This window comes from Electrophorus electricus, chromosome 14 (assembly GCF_013358815.1).
Source record: "Electrophorus electricus isolate fEleEle1 chromosome 14, fEleEle1.pri, whole genome shotgun sequence".
NCBI lineage: Eukaryota > Metazoa > Chordata > Actinopteri > Gymnotiformes > Gymnotidae > Electrophorus > Electrophorus electricus.
The window spans coordinates 6,864,487-6,881,692 of NC_049548.1; the positions used below are offsets into that span (position 1 = coordinate 6,864,487).

General features: G+C 36.9%; 1 protein-coding gene across 1 annotated transcript; it reads left to right on the top strand.

Annotated features, from left to right (window-relative positions):
• Positions 1–1,552: 1,552 nt before the first annotated feature.
• Positions 1,553–7,706, top strand: hlfb (HLF transcription factor, PAR bZIP family member b). The gene is made up of 4 exons (XM_027013357.2): positions 1,553–1,888; positions 2,404–2,727; positions 4,157–4,371; positions 5,773–7,706. Exons 1-4 carry the CDS (start codon positions 1,798–1,800, stop codon positions 5,986–5,988), a joined length of 846 nt encoding a protein of 281 aa, XP_026869158.2. The 5' UTR covers positions 1,553–1,797; the 3' UTR covers positions 5,989–7,706.
• The last annotated feature ends 9,500 nt before the right edge of the window (positions 7,707–17,206 follow it).

Consider the following 17,206-nt stretch of genomic DNA (forward strand, 5'->3'; position numbering starts at 1 on the left):
CTGTGATTTTGAAATGTTTCAGGCAAAAGATTGCAGGCTATATGGTATTAATCTGTGATAAGCAGACTTGATCCAAATCACTATAAATTACTGAACTTCAATGGTAAAATATAACAGGAATGAAATTCAGTTATTTTGAGGCAATTCTAATGTTTAGTGTAAGACATTTTAAATTAAATATAAAGTAAAGCACAATTCAAGGTACCACCACTATAGGACTTTGTTCTAAAAAAAATTATTATTTTTTTCCTATTTGTGTTCTGGAGAAAAGATACCTCAACAACTCAATTCAGTTATTATATTATATTCATTCATATTGTATAACAGTATATGGGCTATAATAGTATAGGCTATATATCTGGTTCCTTTAAGCATGGATGGTTGAAGCCCTCTATCACACACAATTACGAGAAGTAGGCTATAGCCTTCATATCTTGTTTAAGGATGAGAGAATGCTAATGGTTCACAAAAACAGAGATTCTAGAGGTTCACTTGGTAGATTTACTGCATTAGGCGTAGGGCAACCTAATGTATTTCATACGCAAACCAAACTAACGGTGGATAAAAACACGCAATTAATTTAAAACAGCATTATTTAAGATTGCTTATCTTCTTGCTAGTTATACATTAATGTAAAGTAAGATAAAGTCGCCTAATAAGCCTACAGTCTGCTTTCAATTAGGCAGACACATGTTGCTACATGTGGCTCGTGTTCCAAATTAAAAGAGGCGATGCCATGTATGGCCTACTTTTTGTTGGGGACATCACATCTATTGCTTTAGCAACCAGTTGCCAATGAAACTTAAAAAGAGGAATGAAACAACGATTCACGAGACTCGCAAATCTGTAGGATAAGAAACAAATCTGTCCCCAAGGGTCCAACTAATAGAATGGTGAAAATCGCCAGTAAAATAATAAGCCAGCAACAGCAGCCTACTTGATCAGGAAACAAATACACTGAAGCTAATTTTTAACGCCTGCGCAGAAAGCTTAGACCGGCGCATGGGTTTCAACGTGACCGACCAGAGACGGTCGCTCCCGTTTGCTTGATGTAATTGGATAAAACTAGGTCAAGCCGGTGTGGCCACGTGACCGACCCTTCCCACCGCCCACTTAGCGAGCGTGCAAAGGCAACATGGTAAACGGACTTTGATAACTGGGCTACGTGTTGCGTTTTGAAAACATGGACATCGTAAATGTCCTTAAAACGTGCGGTAGTTTGTATTATTATAGCATTTTGTGCTATGCTATGTGTATTACTGAAATTATTTGGAAGCCCTAATAAGTTAATCACTCAACGTGTAGGCTACCTTAAGTATATATATTTTGCTTATGAATGAATTGTTCGATCATTCCTCTACAAGTGTAACTGTTCGTGGTTTATAGCGACGTGGTTTATAGTTGTCCATGCGTTGTTAACATGTAGATATAGCTTACGTCAATAAAAAACATCACTTTTCAATAAATTAAATCATTTGTTATTACATTTGGTTCTGATTTGGCAGTTGTATGAGTTTCATGCATCTTAATTTAAAAAGTCGGTCCAGCATGTCCAGCCTCTAGAGGTTTGACGTCACATGCTTCAGTCACACATGGAATTGATCATTTCAGTCCAGGTTGCAGGCGCTCGCACATGCTTGGTTCTCTGTGGTCGGCGGCACACATTATCTCGCATTTATTGTTTGGCAAGAGACTTGAGTGCGGATATTTAATATCGCCGAACTAACGGTTTCGTCCTTAACTAGTGTCACATTTTGTTTGCACGGAAAATCGACGGAGACGTCTAGACCTCTCGCAATGAACCCAACTTTTTTACCCCCTCAAAGTCACGGCGTCCTGAAATCGCTACTGGAAAATCCAATGAAACTACCACTGCACCACGAAGAAGGTAAAATAAAAATATTTGTTGTATAATTCGTGTCATCCAGCTAAACGTTTCATCGTGTGTGTGTGTGGAATGTTACAAACTGTCAAACTGTCGCACTTAATTTTCTTATAAATTGTTCGTAAGGATGAGTAAGCTAAACCTAACCTATGTGAATTATTCTCTTGGCTACCCCAGTACATTCACTTTAAGATACTTTTGCCTACATTGTTGTTTCGCTACCATTCCGTGGCAAACTGGACTTTTTTACACCTCAGGATCCACCAAGAATTACGTAGCTAGTATACTAAAACTGATGCGTTTAAAAAAGTATTAGTCCACAAATAGAAAAAATATTATAGAGTAATATTTGATAGAAATAACCACAACAAATCAACATATATATATATGTATGTATGTATGTATGTATGTATGTATGTATGTATGTGAAGCAAGCAATTAAGTAAAGAAAATGTGGCGCTATAATCTACTTACTTTTAAGTGGGGGGAGATAAACATAAATTGTTCCTTTTTTACAGTTTTTGCCAAAGAGAGGGAGAAGGAGAAAAAGTTGGATGAAGACAGAAATGTGCCGCAATCTGCTTTCCTGGGTCCAGTCCTCTGGGATAAAACTTTGCCTTACGACGGGAATAATTTTCAGTTGGAGTATATGGACCTTGAAGAGTTCCTCTCTGAAAATGGCATCCCGTCCAGTCCTTCACAGCATGACCGAAGCCACATGCAGCAGCAGCAGCAGCAGCAGCAGGCCCCAGTGTCAGTTATGGATCTCAGTAACCCAGCTGCATCCACCATCCACACAGGCATGGTCCCTCAGAGCTGTCTCCAGAGCCCCAGCAAACAGGGTAACATGGCAGCGATAACACACAGAAGCCCGCTTTCATGCACAAAGCTGCTAAAGGCCTTGTATTTTGGATTTGGAAATGCAATAGAAATTACAGAAAGAATATAGAAAGAATGTTCTGTTGGCCACTTGTCTGTAGAATAAACAACAGGCAGCAGTGGTAGTGTCTACTGGTTTTTAGCCAGTGTAATGTCCTATTCTGATAAGAACCTTTCTCCCCAAAACACTGTTCACATAATCTCATAACACTTAAGGTTTGTGCACTGACTGAAGATTCTTTTCATGAAAACAAAAAACAAAACAAAAAAATTGTATATGCTCTGACATTCATGACATATTTTTAAAAATCTAAAATAGAACCTACACTTAATGTTGTAAAATAAATAATGTCATTCAAGTACTAGATAAAATCTTTGCAGTGATCAAACGGAGTGTATATTATGGTTTGGAGAGTTTTACACCACACAAAAACATGATGGACCTACATACTTTACAGCCATCAGTCAAGCAGTATTTGGAAGTGGACACAGTAATTACACTGCATTAATAGATAATCCTAATATTGGATTCAATTAAAAAGACTTGTGATTGTAAATATTATCCACTGACCCTATTGTCGAATCTGAATTTGCTGCAGATTTTTTTTACGTGTTGCGCACACTGGTCACGTTTAGCTAACGAGGAGATCTTAAGGTGCGCTCCCCCGCCCGTGCACAGTCACATTGACTGCAGCGTGCTCCATGCTAAACTCAAACTTCCCCTGCCGAGAGAGAGAGACAGATGCTGTGCTCACAACTAATTTATGGCAAACGAGTATAAGCGAATAACAGAAAATGTTTATTTATGAGAGATTGCCTGAAACATGACTGCCAGCAAGTCACTTTTTTCAATATACTCATGTGTAGTTAGGCCTGTGCCATTGTTAGCACTTAATTTGGGTATATCCTATGATGGATGGCTTGTGATTATTTCGTATTGACTTGTAGCAATGTGGGTAAAATGGAATGTGTACATATTACTTTGTAAATTTAAATTATTTACAAAGAAAAGTCATGTCAGGTGAGTGACAGATTTGTTTGAAACGCTGAGGTATTCCTTAAAAATCTGTAATGTTTAAGAAACACCTCGTTTAAAATGTCCAAAATCAAGATACCACATACTATACACATTTAACTAGTATATGCACTGACAAATTCAGAAAGGTGTAGGCAGGAAGATTCTTATAAATCCTTTAGCGGGTTTGTGCCTTTAACAACAAACTTAAATTTGTATCAGCAGTGACTTGGGCGCCACTTAGTGGATTGGCGTCAGTCCTGCAATCTTAGTGTAGGCCTACAGTTTAATTGTAATGGCATGTAGGCGCTCTCATTACGTCTGATTTAGATGTATACCTTTTCTAATCTTTTGATTCTTATATATTTTCTTCACAGTGCATCCTCCATCACGCAACACTCCCAGTCCGTTTGACCCAGAGTCCGTCCAAGTTCCAGTGAGCTATGAGCCTGACCCAACAGATCTGGCTCTGTCCAGTGTACCTGGTCAGGAGACTTTTGACCCTCGCAAGTGCAAGTTCTCAGAGGAAGAGCTTAAGCCTCAACCTATGATCAAGAAGGCACGCAAAATCTTTATTCCTGATGACATGAAGGTAACAAGCTAACTAATTCCTTAGCCTTTGTGTGTATGTTTTAAAATTCACTCATATGTGTGCATGTGTGTACATTTGCACACACACACACACACACACACACACACACACACACACACACACACACACACACACACACAGGTTGGTTGTTGTTTGTGAGAGAAAGGAAGAGAGTACCCTTTCCTCACAGGCAGCATCCCATTTTTATATCACCATTTGCATGTTTGCCTGCGATACTGCAAGTTGTGGCTCAGAGGCTTGAAGCCAGTCCTCTGTTTCTTCACCCTTGGATGACCATGCCCATGTGATCCTGCTTGCCCTGCTATCACACTACCTCTGCCAGGGTTGGGATTAAAGGATTTGCTTTTTTAATTTGTTACATTAAAAGTGGCTCTGTACAAGGATTCTCGGAGCAATAAAGCTGATTTCACATGCCTTCATAAGAGAACCTGTCACTGCCTGGATGGATAATTCTGTAATACCCAGTGTCTTGTTAAAATCTTAAACATGGCATTGGAAAGCAGGTGAATGCTGTTTTTTTTTTGGAAACAACCACTTTAGAATTACATTTATTGTATAATATATTCACTTTTAAAAACCTTTGTCCAAAGTGATTTACAAAAAATACATGCAAGAGGCCTGGAATGAAAAGTATCCATACAGTGATGCTGGAAGAGTTCTTTTAGATAAAAGAGCATTTCTTGATTCAGTACATCTAACTGAAATGCTATGTGGAATAAGACTACTAATTACATTAGCAAATCCATTAATAACACTTAGAGCAGTGACACCTTAAAAAAATCTGTAGCTCAGAAGCCAGGTCATTGAATGCATTAACACAGTAAGGCTTCAACTGTAAATTTTATTTGGCAAGAGCGCAGATGATAATCATTTTAAGGTTGTTGCTTATATTATGTACATGGAAATGTGAAAATACACTGTTGTGTAGTACTAGCCTAGATATTGTTTTTAAACAATTGGAAGAATCCAATTGTTTATAACATTCTTTTAATCCATGCAGTTCTTAAAGACACATAATCAAGAAATAGATAAAACATTTGTATTGTTAAAGCCACACTGTCATTCATTCATTTTCCTCAGCTTTGTAGTGGGTGTGTGTGCGTAATATTAAAAATTTTATATTTATTTATTTATATATATATATATATATATATAAAATAATTATTTTAGATGATGTGATCAAGGCAAGGGGAGTTTGAACGTGTGTTTCTTTAAATGAGTGACTGACTGCATCTAGCATCACCAGTAACACTCCTCGTCAGCTTATAGCCAGCACCCAGGTCGCTTTGTAATTAAAACAAAAATATTAGCATATCTTCAAATGTGCCTGCCTGTTTCACTCCTCATTCCCTACCCTGTTATTCCACCAATTTTGAGCAGGATGAAAAATACTGGGCGAGGCGTAAAAAGAACAACCTGGCCGCTAAGAGGTCACGGGACGCACGACGCCTCAAAGAGAACCAGATTGCTATCCGGGCTGGCTTCCTCGAAAAGGAAAACACAGCTCTCCGACAAGAAGTGGCAGAACTGAGGAAAGAGCTGGGGTGCTGCAAAAATATTCTAGCAAAGTATGAAATGCAACGTGGCCCCATGTGAAGCCATGGCCCTGCAGGTCTTGCCCACAGTTTGAAGAACTGTGTAACGAGTAAGGTCACCCAGTCAGCATCTGCTTTTGCCAACTTTCACCTCAGTCTGTTCTTGGCACTTTAGAAAGCAGAATACACTTGGTGTGTATTCATGTGTGTGTTCCATATTTTGTCAATTTTTTTAATTAGCAAAACTTTGTCTGTTCCCACTATAACGATTATTTGATGCAACCAAGAAAACCAGAACCATTTCTTATTTCTGTATTGTACGTTACTTCGACTAAGGCGTGCTGTAGCATTTCATTTTTAAAAATGCCCTTTGTCCGTCTTAATTCTACATTTTTACAGTTTTTACTGTAGAATTTGCAGACTCGGCACCTCCAGTGCGGCGACTCAGTCCCCTTACGTTATCTCCGCGGGCATGCCATGTGTTGTACATACACAGTTTCAATGGATAGTGCTCAGACTAGTGTTAGTGTCTCGTCAAAGGCCTATTATTCTCTCAGAGGGAATGGAATGTAGCAGGCTTAATATATGAGAAGGGTTAACCTGGGTAAAATAACTGTTTTATAATGGTATATAGCTCCATTCCTGCACAGTTTCTTTAATTACTTTCCACTTTATAGGTTTATAAGCCAGTGCTGACTTCAGGAATTTTTCTGTCAGTATTAGGATAAATCTTAAAGATAAATACAGCTGTTACTCCTCTTGGACAGAAGGTTTTTCAAATAATCTGAATAATTTTTTTATTTTTTTTTTTTTATTTTTTTTTCTCTGGCTAACTTTCACATTACTCCTGTAATACTCTATAAAGTCTAGAGAGCTTTTCCTGGTATGTCATGGTGGATTATTATACTAAATCTGTGGCAATAATTCTATTTTATTTAGAATGTAACATGATGATATGACTTAGGAAATATGTTTGTACAGTGTTGTATATGAAATATCTATGTTAGTGTTTAAATGTTTTTTTGAGATTGTGATCAGTTGAAAGTTACATAGAACAAGCTACATTCTGGACATTAATAATGAAAGCCAGGTTTGGAAACTTGAGCAAAGTATCTCCATTAGCTCGATATTATTTCATTCTCAGTTTAGAAGAATGTAATCCTAGGAACAATGAAAAGGCTGGGACAGACAGGAAAATTGTACATATAGTGTGCGTGTGCGTGTGTGCGTGTGCGTGCGTGCGTGTGTGCATGGTATTTTCTCATTTGTAGAGACAGTTGACTACAATGGGGAACAAAAAAGAAGCATTAAAATCTCACTTTAGCTTGATGGAATTTTGCATGGGCATTATTAAAGTATAAACCAAAATGTTAATTTAATGCATTTAAGTCTCTAGAAATTTCTTTGCTGTTGTGACCAAGTAATACACTGAAACTGTGTATTGGCGATAACCTTTCATAAGACATTGAAAGGTGAATAAATCTGGTTTTCTTGCTGGTAAACTATTTTTAATTCTTCTGGAAGGATTATTTGCTTGCTGTACTTGATGAAAGTAGTAATTGTTGATTTTGAAGATCTGACATAGAGCATATATTATTTTCAAATTACTGCATGTTTAACTTTGGTAGAAATCTCAGATTATTTATTGTCTTTTCAAAATATGTTTTTTTGTTTTTGTTTGTTTTTTTTTTGTTTTTTTTGGTTTTGTTTTAATTGCTCATGACCAAAATAAATGATTTAACATGATTCCTGGTCATAATTTCTATGGCTTTTAATGAGAGGAAACATCAGGCAGTGAGATTTTATTTGCATTTTCTTAAAGGTTATTAAATGATTTATTGCATGTAACACACCAAAACAGAGTCTTCAATTTGAAATATATCTGTATGATTTTGATGTTTAGGTTTCTTGCCTATTATTAGGCTGCTGTTTTTTGTGTGCCAATATTTTTATAATATACATCTCACTTTGGCCATCTTATTGGAGTTTTGAATGCGTCTTAAGAAATTAACATGGTAGGAACTGAACAGTTGCTGAAGAATCTGATCTGTTTAACTCTAGACTTTAAGTCTACTCTGCTCTATCTGATCATTCTTGGATTTGGTGTTTCACTTTCACATACCACTAGAGAGCAATGTTTCTACAAAACTGGATTTTTCTTCATTACAAATAAGGGAGATTTAATACATCACTTCTTGTTGCCATTGTATTATCTACATAACACATCTTCTACAGTCTTCTTTCTGCAGTGTTCTCCATCTCCATCAGCAGCAGCAGTGTAACTCTTGATCAGCACCATACTCACCTTTATTAACAGGCTGCTTCATTTCTCTCTTCAGATGTGAAGACGCTAGCATGGTGATTAACGTTATTAAATCTCTCTCTCTCTCTCTCTCTCTCTCTCTCTCTCTCTCTCTCTCTCTCTATATATATATATATATATATATATACACACAGTAGTTTGTACTAGTTAATATAAAAATATTTTTGATACTTTTGTTTACACTTTACATTTTTTTGTCTGTAAACACCAAGAAGCCTCAAGCCAAATTGTATCTTAACCAGCACTCTTTACACTTATGTCTCTCTTTCTCCATCTCTGTGCATGCTGTGTTGCATAATGTGGAACAGTGTTCGCTCCATGCTACAGCGATGTGTGTTGGCAGCAGCTGCCCTGCATGTTAATCCGTGTGGGCCACCTCTGTGCATGGCCAGACGACCTCTTACCCAACACAAATGCAGATGACTTCCTGCAGGGATTTCTGTGGCCTTCATCAGATAGAGGTGGGTTTATATAAACCCATTTGTAAATGTGGCTGGAGCAGATTGGGATGTGCTGTTAATCTCAGTCCTGTGTCAGATGGGTCCCAGGCCATCTGAGGCTGCTCCAGTTCCTGCTCTATTTCCTGCTCCAGCCTTTGACTTGCCCCTGACTGTGCTCATTCCACAGAGGTTAAGACACTTTTCTTAATCTTATTAGTTACTGAGCTTGCTAATTACTTGTTCCTTTAACACTTTTATTGTATGGATTTAATTTTGATACCTGGCCAAATGGAACATGTATGAAATGTCTTTTTGCTCTCTTCATGTTGTTTACAGAAGCCAAGAAAAGGATGAACATTTTTAAACAGACTGCTGTTTCAAAGTGCCATCAAGTCATCAACTCTTTATTTGGGCACTCTTTGTATGTAGAAAAATGTGACCGACTTCATTCATTCATTTTCTAAACTGCTTAATCCAGTTCAGGGTTACGGGAGGGATGGAGCCTATCCTGGCAGCACAGGAAGCAAGGTAAGACCATACTCGGGACTGGGCACCAGTCCATCAAAGGGAACATGCACACACATTCATTCACTCATTCATTCATTCACACCGGGCCAATTTAGAGATGCTAGTTGTCCTAATGGGATGTAGAGGGGAAACAGGAGAACCCAGAGGAAACCCATGCCGGCACAAGGAGAATATACAAACACACAGACTGTGGCTGTGCCGGGAACCTGGCTCACTCTAGATATGAAGCAGCAGTGCTAGCCACAGCTATTACTCTACAAGAATGGAATTATGTTTATTTATATGTATAACATTTGTAGATGAGAATATTCTATATATAATTTAGTTTATGCATAATCCCAGTCTCTGGTCAGGTAGTCAGTAAAGCAGAATTCGGAGGTTGGGAAATTCCAAAGATGATCAGATTGCAGGCCTGAAGAGGTTTCCTTTCCACCCGGGACACATTAAAGTGAAAGGGCCACTGTTTACGTCAGCCATGCCTTTGGGACACTATCTTCTTTCTTTATGAGCCTCACAGTGTTGATGTAGTGCAGGATTCCCAAGTTTTACTGTAATAGTATTTTATACTGTTCTGTACTGAGTTTAGGGAAACAATGACATATTTACAGACTATCATTTACACAACAATATGTTAAAAAAAAAAAAAAAAGGTCAGAGCAGAGTTTTTAATATTGTTAAAAAACAGTGTGTTGAATATTATAAAACATGGATGGTGTGGCAACATGCAAATATGCATAGTCCTAAAACACTTGCCCTCTTCTGACTTTTTCTGGGAAAGCCATGAATCAGTCTAAGCCTCAGAGTCCAGAGGCTGTGCTCAATGTGTATTATGGGACATGGATTGTGCAGGCATCCCAATGTCCTAGAAAAGAAAAAAAAAGAGGAACATTTAAAAATTTTGTTGGGAAATATGATGTTATTTCAGCTGATGACCATCTTACAGTCTGGCTGATGAGAACTGAAGGGCTAGGCTGGAGTTAACTTGGCTGATGGTGTGATGACTGTAACCAGGGGTTTTATTGTAAAGGCCCAATCATCTTACTATGGTTTTCTTCAACTCTGGTGCAGCTTTCTATGATCATCACTGGCAGTATTAACTCACTTTTTTTTGAAGGAGAATGCAGCTCTTAACTGAAAAAGAAATTCACTTTGCATTTTGAACACTTTTCTTTTTTTAAAGTGCTATTGTGTTCATACTTTTTTTCTTCAGAGGCTTTATTTGTATTTTGAACAAAAATACAGTTGCATTTAGGGAAAGTTCTGGCCTGTAATAATCATCTTAGGCTAGGTTTTATCATATTCATACTGAAAATGTACATTACAAAAACTGTGGGTGTTTGTTACAAAGTTATCTGCATAATTTCATAGTCATACTGCAAATGTTTAACACATTATCTTAGGCTAGGTCATGTCATATAGTTATAGTTATAGTTAAGCTGGTGATTAAAAGAGCAGACAAGTAAAAGTTTTTAGTTAACCCTTTTCAAATACACCTTACTCGTGAAGGGCTTAATCATTCACGACGAGCTGGAACAGGTGTGACACAGATGGAAAAAGCTGCAACTGTGTGCAGCAGTTGTGGCCCCAGGGCTCCAGCTGAACAGTACAATCTCAAATGTTAATGATGATTATACTGAACGAATGCTCATTCGTTAATGTCTGTTCTTTCACTCAGTCCAGCTGGGCCAGGAAATTGTGGAAGGAGTGTTAATCAGAGAGCTTGTTTCATTGTATAGCATTTCGGGCAGCTGGCTAGTTTTTCACATCAAATTTTAAAGACAGATTAATCATTTTAAATAATTTGCATTTGGCATAAAGAAAGTTATGGAAACGTTCTGAGACACAACAACAACAATAATAATAAAGGTCACTTTAAAATAGAAAACCTAGTGTTTATAACTAAAATTACAAAGTAGGGTAAATTGCTGCTTTAAGTAAATATGCTGAACTGCATATTATACATTGAAGTACAAGTAGGATAGTTGCAAAGGTAAAGTCGAATGTCAATTTAATTTCAATGGGGATGAAGCCAATGGTGACTGAAATACTGAAAACTGAAAAAGAGGAGTTGGAGTTGCGGTGAGTTTAGTGAACACTGAGTAGGGAGCTGATGCAGCCATGATATAAACATGATGGAGCCGCAGGTAATCCCTCTGCCTATAAGCACTCTCTCCAACTGTGATGTCAAACCAATGCTATAAAATTGCCAGACCTCATGTCATCCAATTTTCCAAACTATTTAAATTCTGATTGTCTTTATTGTTAATAAAGAGCTGTTGAGACTTAATCTCACAGTAAATTCTGCATAATCTACATGTGTGCAAAGCAACTAGTGAAATGCAGTCACACACAGGTTATTTGGATGAAACATTCATTCAAGGTCTTGACAGGAACTGGCCATGACTTACCTTTTCAGGCTGGTCAAAATTTGGTTTTAGGTGGAAAAATATCCCAGACCAAAAATGAAAAAGTAAAAAAAAAAAGGATCCAAGAAATTCCATGTCAGCAGCAGTTCATACTATCCAAAAAACTCACTGGTCTTTTAGACCAGTGTATTTTTTTTCTCCTGTAAACCAGGGGTGTGAGGCACACAGGCTGCAGACTCTGTGTTATTCCGCTCGCACTCGCCAGTTGTTGCTGTGCAGTTCTGCATGACCACCAGATGTACTGGAGACTGCTGCTCAGGCATGGCTGTTTCTGGGGCATACTCCTTGGTGGGGTCCTTGCCACGGCAGTCATACAGGATGCAGGAGATGAGGAAGACCAAAAGCAAGATCACATAGCTGGCAATGAGGATGATGAGGTTCAGGGTGACGGGGTCTATCTCCAGGTAAAACTCCATGAAACCCATGACAATGCTTCATCATTGGCACTGTGCTTGAAGAGGAACCTGGCCACCATGGACACCTGTCTGCTCTGCCTCTGGCTGGTTATCAGTGCAATGCCCCAGAGAACAACAGAAGGGCCCTCAGCACAGCTCAGAGGGGATATGTAGCTTTGCAGTTCAAAGAGTTTAATCCCTCCTGCTACTCCTCCATCTTCCTGGATTCCCACAACAAATGATTAAAATCTGCTTAGTTTAATAACTTAAGCTACCATTTTAATTTTTATACTCTGCATTGTAGGTTGAATTTTGGTCATTTTAATTCAAATAAATTTAAAAGTTTAGTAATTTTGTGATATAGCATAAAAAGATTTTTTGTTGCTCATATATTTTTGAGAAGATTGTAGGATATATTACATTTTTAAAATTAAATTTTAGTTAAAGTTTGATTGTTGAAATATTCAGTAAACATGTCTTATTTAAAACTGTATTTTACAGTATATGTAAACTTCATTTACCAAGAAGTCTGTTTAGAAATTATTTTGGGACAGGAAAAATTTAGAAATCCCACAGATTCCAACAACAACCTACATACAGTAAATGCCCAAGCAAAATATCCAGCAGGGAAGCATGAGTTACATTTCAAGGTCCTTTTGCAAGGGGAACAGTGTTTGTTCAAATTAATGAGACCATGATTGCATTTAAAAGGAAACATTTGAGAAAGCAAAGTAATTTCTTTTATGTGAATTTGTGGCTTCTGTTGAATAATATTTCTTTTTCCTTACACAGAGTCATTTTGAACTGAATCCTATCACACACTACTTGCCCCAAGTTGTATAATTTTGGCATGTACTGTAATAACAGATTAAATGGTCTAGGCTATATATGGATGTCTGAAAGTGGGCCATGATGTCATAGGTGGCATCTGTTTAGCTTATCTACTTGATCTGATCTGATGCTCTGATATACCATCAGTAGAAAACAATCTTACAGAAACATTTATAACACATCAAACAAAGTTTTACATAGTAGGTTAACATACATACATCTGATCTGAAAATATTTGGTGGTAGTACAACCAAAAATGTTCTACCTCACCCAAATATGTTTACCAATCTACACCTTATATATATATATATATATATATATATATATATATATATATATATATATATTTATCATGTGTTCTGCTAGGTACTGTTTTTTAAATCTTATACAGCAATTATTAAGTGAGTTATTTAAATGTTTTTGAGCTTTGAGATTTCTACAATGTTGTTTTCAAATGAGTTAGCTGATTGCCCAATGTTAACAAAAAATTTGAAATCCAATTTAAATTTGGTTTACATATCCATAATTTTAATGTATGGGTTATTTGAATTACATTTAAGTTTGTTTTATTATGTAATATTTATTTACATTATGATGTAAAATGATACATTACACTGCACACTTGTATGAACGGTACAATCAAGCCAAACATTCAAGACACGAATGTTTTTATAAAGATGTCATTTTCATATTGTGGTCTAATTTGACTACTTCCAGTGCATAACTAGACAATGCAGTTTAACATACTGTTATAATCTAATTTCCCAGTACTAAATATTTAACAGTACCAATGCAATTCAGATCAAATCCAGCTTAAAAAGTCTATTATCCAACACTGAATATTGTCTACAGTAATATTGAAGAGAGCCACACTATATGTGTCAACTAAAAACCAGTACATTTAATCAAAACATAAAACTCCCCAGGTGTGGATTTGTTCATATATCTAAGTTCTAGGTCAATTTTCAGACAGTGTCGAAATGCTGGTGACCTAATAATATGCAATCATACCTATTTTTTCTCATGCTCAGTACTCAGAGGCTTAAACCATCTAAGTGTGGTTAGTGTGCCTAACCTACAAATCATTGTAGTTCGACGACAACAACAAAATCTAGCCAAATGCATATGCATGTATTATATGACATTATATTCTTAATCAATATTGGCTTCATCCTTCTCCCCAACTGTCCAGCAGGGTGGTCTGACTTGGTGAGTGCATTTGCAGTTTTCCACACTGCCTGAGTTTCCGTCAGATCATGATGAGGCAGAGCAGCAGGAAACTACTAGAGAGTAACACGAGCCCCATGAAGAAGATGGTGAAACCATGGGAATTGAAGCTGAAGGCCACAGCCGTAACCACCATGCCAGTCATCTGGAGAACCACGCCGAAAGGTAAAGCACAACAGGAGCAGGAGTCCTCTATGCCTGCAGTGCCCACAGCCAGCTGCGGGCACTTATGTAAGATAGAGGTTATCACCACATCATGGGCATCACTCATGTCTCTGCCTGTATCTGCCAAAGAACCAAAAGCTTCCCGAAAGGTTTTTTTTCCTGCATGTATAGTGTCGTGTGTGTATTTGCAAGGTCTCTTTACTTTATGCGCCTTTCGTTTTTCTTCACTTTTTTTTTCTTGCCTTCACTAGTTATTATGGACAATATCATTGTATGAACAATTGTAATGAATAATTAATACTCATACACCGGATGGTTCATCAATTCATTAAGAAAGGTCTATCTGTTTTAATGTAATGTTATAGATAAATGAATCAATGGGTTTAATGGTGGATAGCTGAGATGTTACAACATGACCAAAATATTCAGCATATGTGCCCACTTGGTATTTTCTGTTTATTTAAATAAAATAGCAAAATGTTTTATTAAAAACAGAAGGAATGTCCAGAGCTTGGCATGAGCTTGCCATGTCTTCTGTTGAGAGTTACTACTCTTATCTGCTGGCATGGATAACCGTCACAGAGGGCCTCAACTACAATATCACAAGCACAAGAGGGTCTTCCTTTCTCCTCATCTCATGGATAAATTAACCCTTGCTATATTTTTATAAAAAAAAATCGCTTTCCATCTAAATGATTAAACTATGATTTTCCAAACATTATAACAGAGATTCCAATAATTTTATTAAAATCCTAATTTTTTAAAACATTATATTTAGTAGAATTATGTCAAACTACAAATCAAACCTAGTTTCTTCCATCCAAATTAAAATACACAAGTAAGTTTGTAAGATATTCAGACATAAACACAGTAGGTTCCTAATTGGCATATGTATACATCCTTAGTGAATTCAAGCTATTGTTTTTGTAGCAGTTTTATCATTAGAGTTCAATGTGGTCACATTTATTTAAAACAGAAAGCACAAAGGCTACACTACATTGGCATTTCACTGGATGTGAGCTCTTGATGCTTTACTTTTACATCAGCCAAGTGTTTTGAACCTGTAGCAGAAAACCTTGGAAAAAAATAATTAAGGCTTTATAATTTTGCCCTCGCAATGGAACAGTTTTTGGAGAAAAACATGAGAGTGTTCAAACACAATAAATAAAATGCATCATCATCAATCATTCAATTGAGTAGGCCCACTAGGGTGGGCCAACAGGATGCCACACCATCCCAGAAAACAAAACATATCACTGGCCTACAGCTGCAAGGCCATGGTGCTCTGGACAATCAGAGTGATGTGGATTACTGACAGATGTTCGATACTGTCTGCGTTTTTCATCTTCTCCCTGTGCCTGCTGCTTCTATGGCCTGATCCGACTCTTACTAAATGGCTGTATGCTGCTCCATACACATGGTGCAGGTGGCTCTGATTCTTTAGATTTCCTGATTTCTATGGGGACAAGTAAAGTGAAGAACTACATGTTGTGTATCGATTTCTCCACCGAAATCATGATCTAGAATAATAATAATATGTAAGTGATAACAAGACCAATATTTTTCCACTTTTTAAAGGGATTTTCAAGTTCAAGTTCGGTTTATTCGTCACATACATAGTCATACACAGTATAACGTGCAGTGAAATGGTGGAGAGTGCTCTGTCCAAACTGAGGAAGAGAAACAGGGGTGCATAGAGAAAAATATATATATGCAGATAAATATATATATTCTATGTATGTACAAAAATATATTAACAATGTATGTACAATATATGTATATTATGATTATATACACAATGTACAATGTATATGGTTGGGTATATATGTACACAATCTACAGAATGTACAGATCCATTGGTGATGGACATCACCAGTTTCCCAATAAACCCTACTACTGCCTCCGTAAACTCGCTGACATCACATCATTTTCATGTTGATTATAAAGAAAACTAGCTGATGCTCCAATTTAAGGCTACTACTGGCAGAATGAAGTGTTCATCACCCCCAGTGTGATAAAAAGCAAGGAGTTCAGTCTCAGTTTATGGATGTGTATTATGGATATAGTGCTCCTTCTTATACTTTACCTGTACTAGGAGACAAATGCAGGCCTAAATTGCACATCTATTTAAAAAGGAAGAAAGCGAGGATTAGAATGACATAAAAATCCACCACTTCGATTACATAACGTTTTCTTAGAATTAATGGTAATGACATTTTATACATTTTGACATGTTGTATGATTTATGATATTGGGTTCACATCTCTAATACATTTTGTGAACTTGACAAATTGATATAGAACATTTCTTGTAGGTTAATGAGTAATTTCCCTATTTTCACTGAAAAAACTCTTTTCACTAACATCGATATATTATAGCCTATAATATCAAATTCGATCCTAATTATTCAGTAGTGTATGATAAAGTAGACGGAGCCGTATATATTAAATATGGTTATTTAAATCTATGTTTTTAACAAGTATCGGAAACGGGTTACCAAAATATTCTTCTTCTTTTTATTTTTTTAAACCATGGCACAGGTTAATATCGTACAATCTAGTGGCTGCAAAACGGTAGGCACAAAACTAGTAATGCCGCTGTGCTTCTGTCATGCGTTCAGTTCTGTAACATCAACAAGATGCACTGTTTATGCAACTTCGTTGGTTAATTGCAGTCCCGCAATTTTCCAGTCTAACTACACAAATATTTCCTGACTAAAGTTATCTTCCCTCTGACATCCTCTTTGAAGTTTGGACAAAGACATTTTCAAATGAAATCGACATTTCTATACAGCTCTCAAAGCGTCTCTTAATTTACTTAGAAATGCCCAGAAATGCCCTTGTTCATTGCGTACGAAATGGTTCAATAGGCATGGCGAGTTTTTATTTTCGGAACAAAGAATAATTGCCAGATGACAGAGGCTGCAGAGGCTGAATCACTTCCT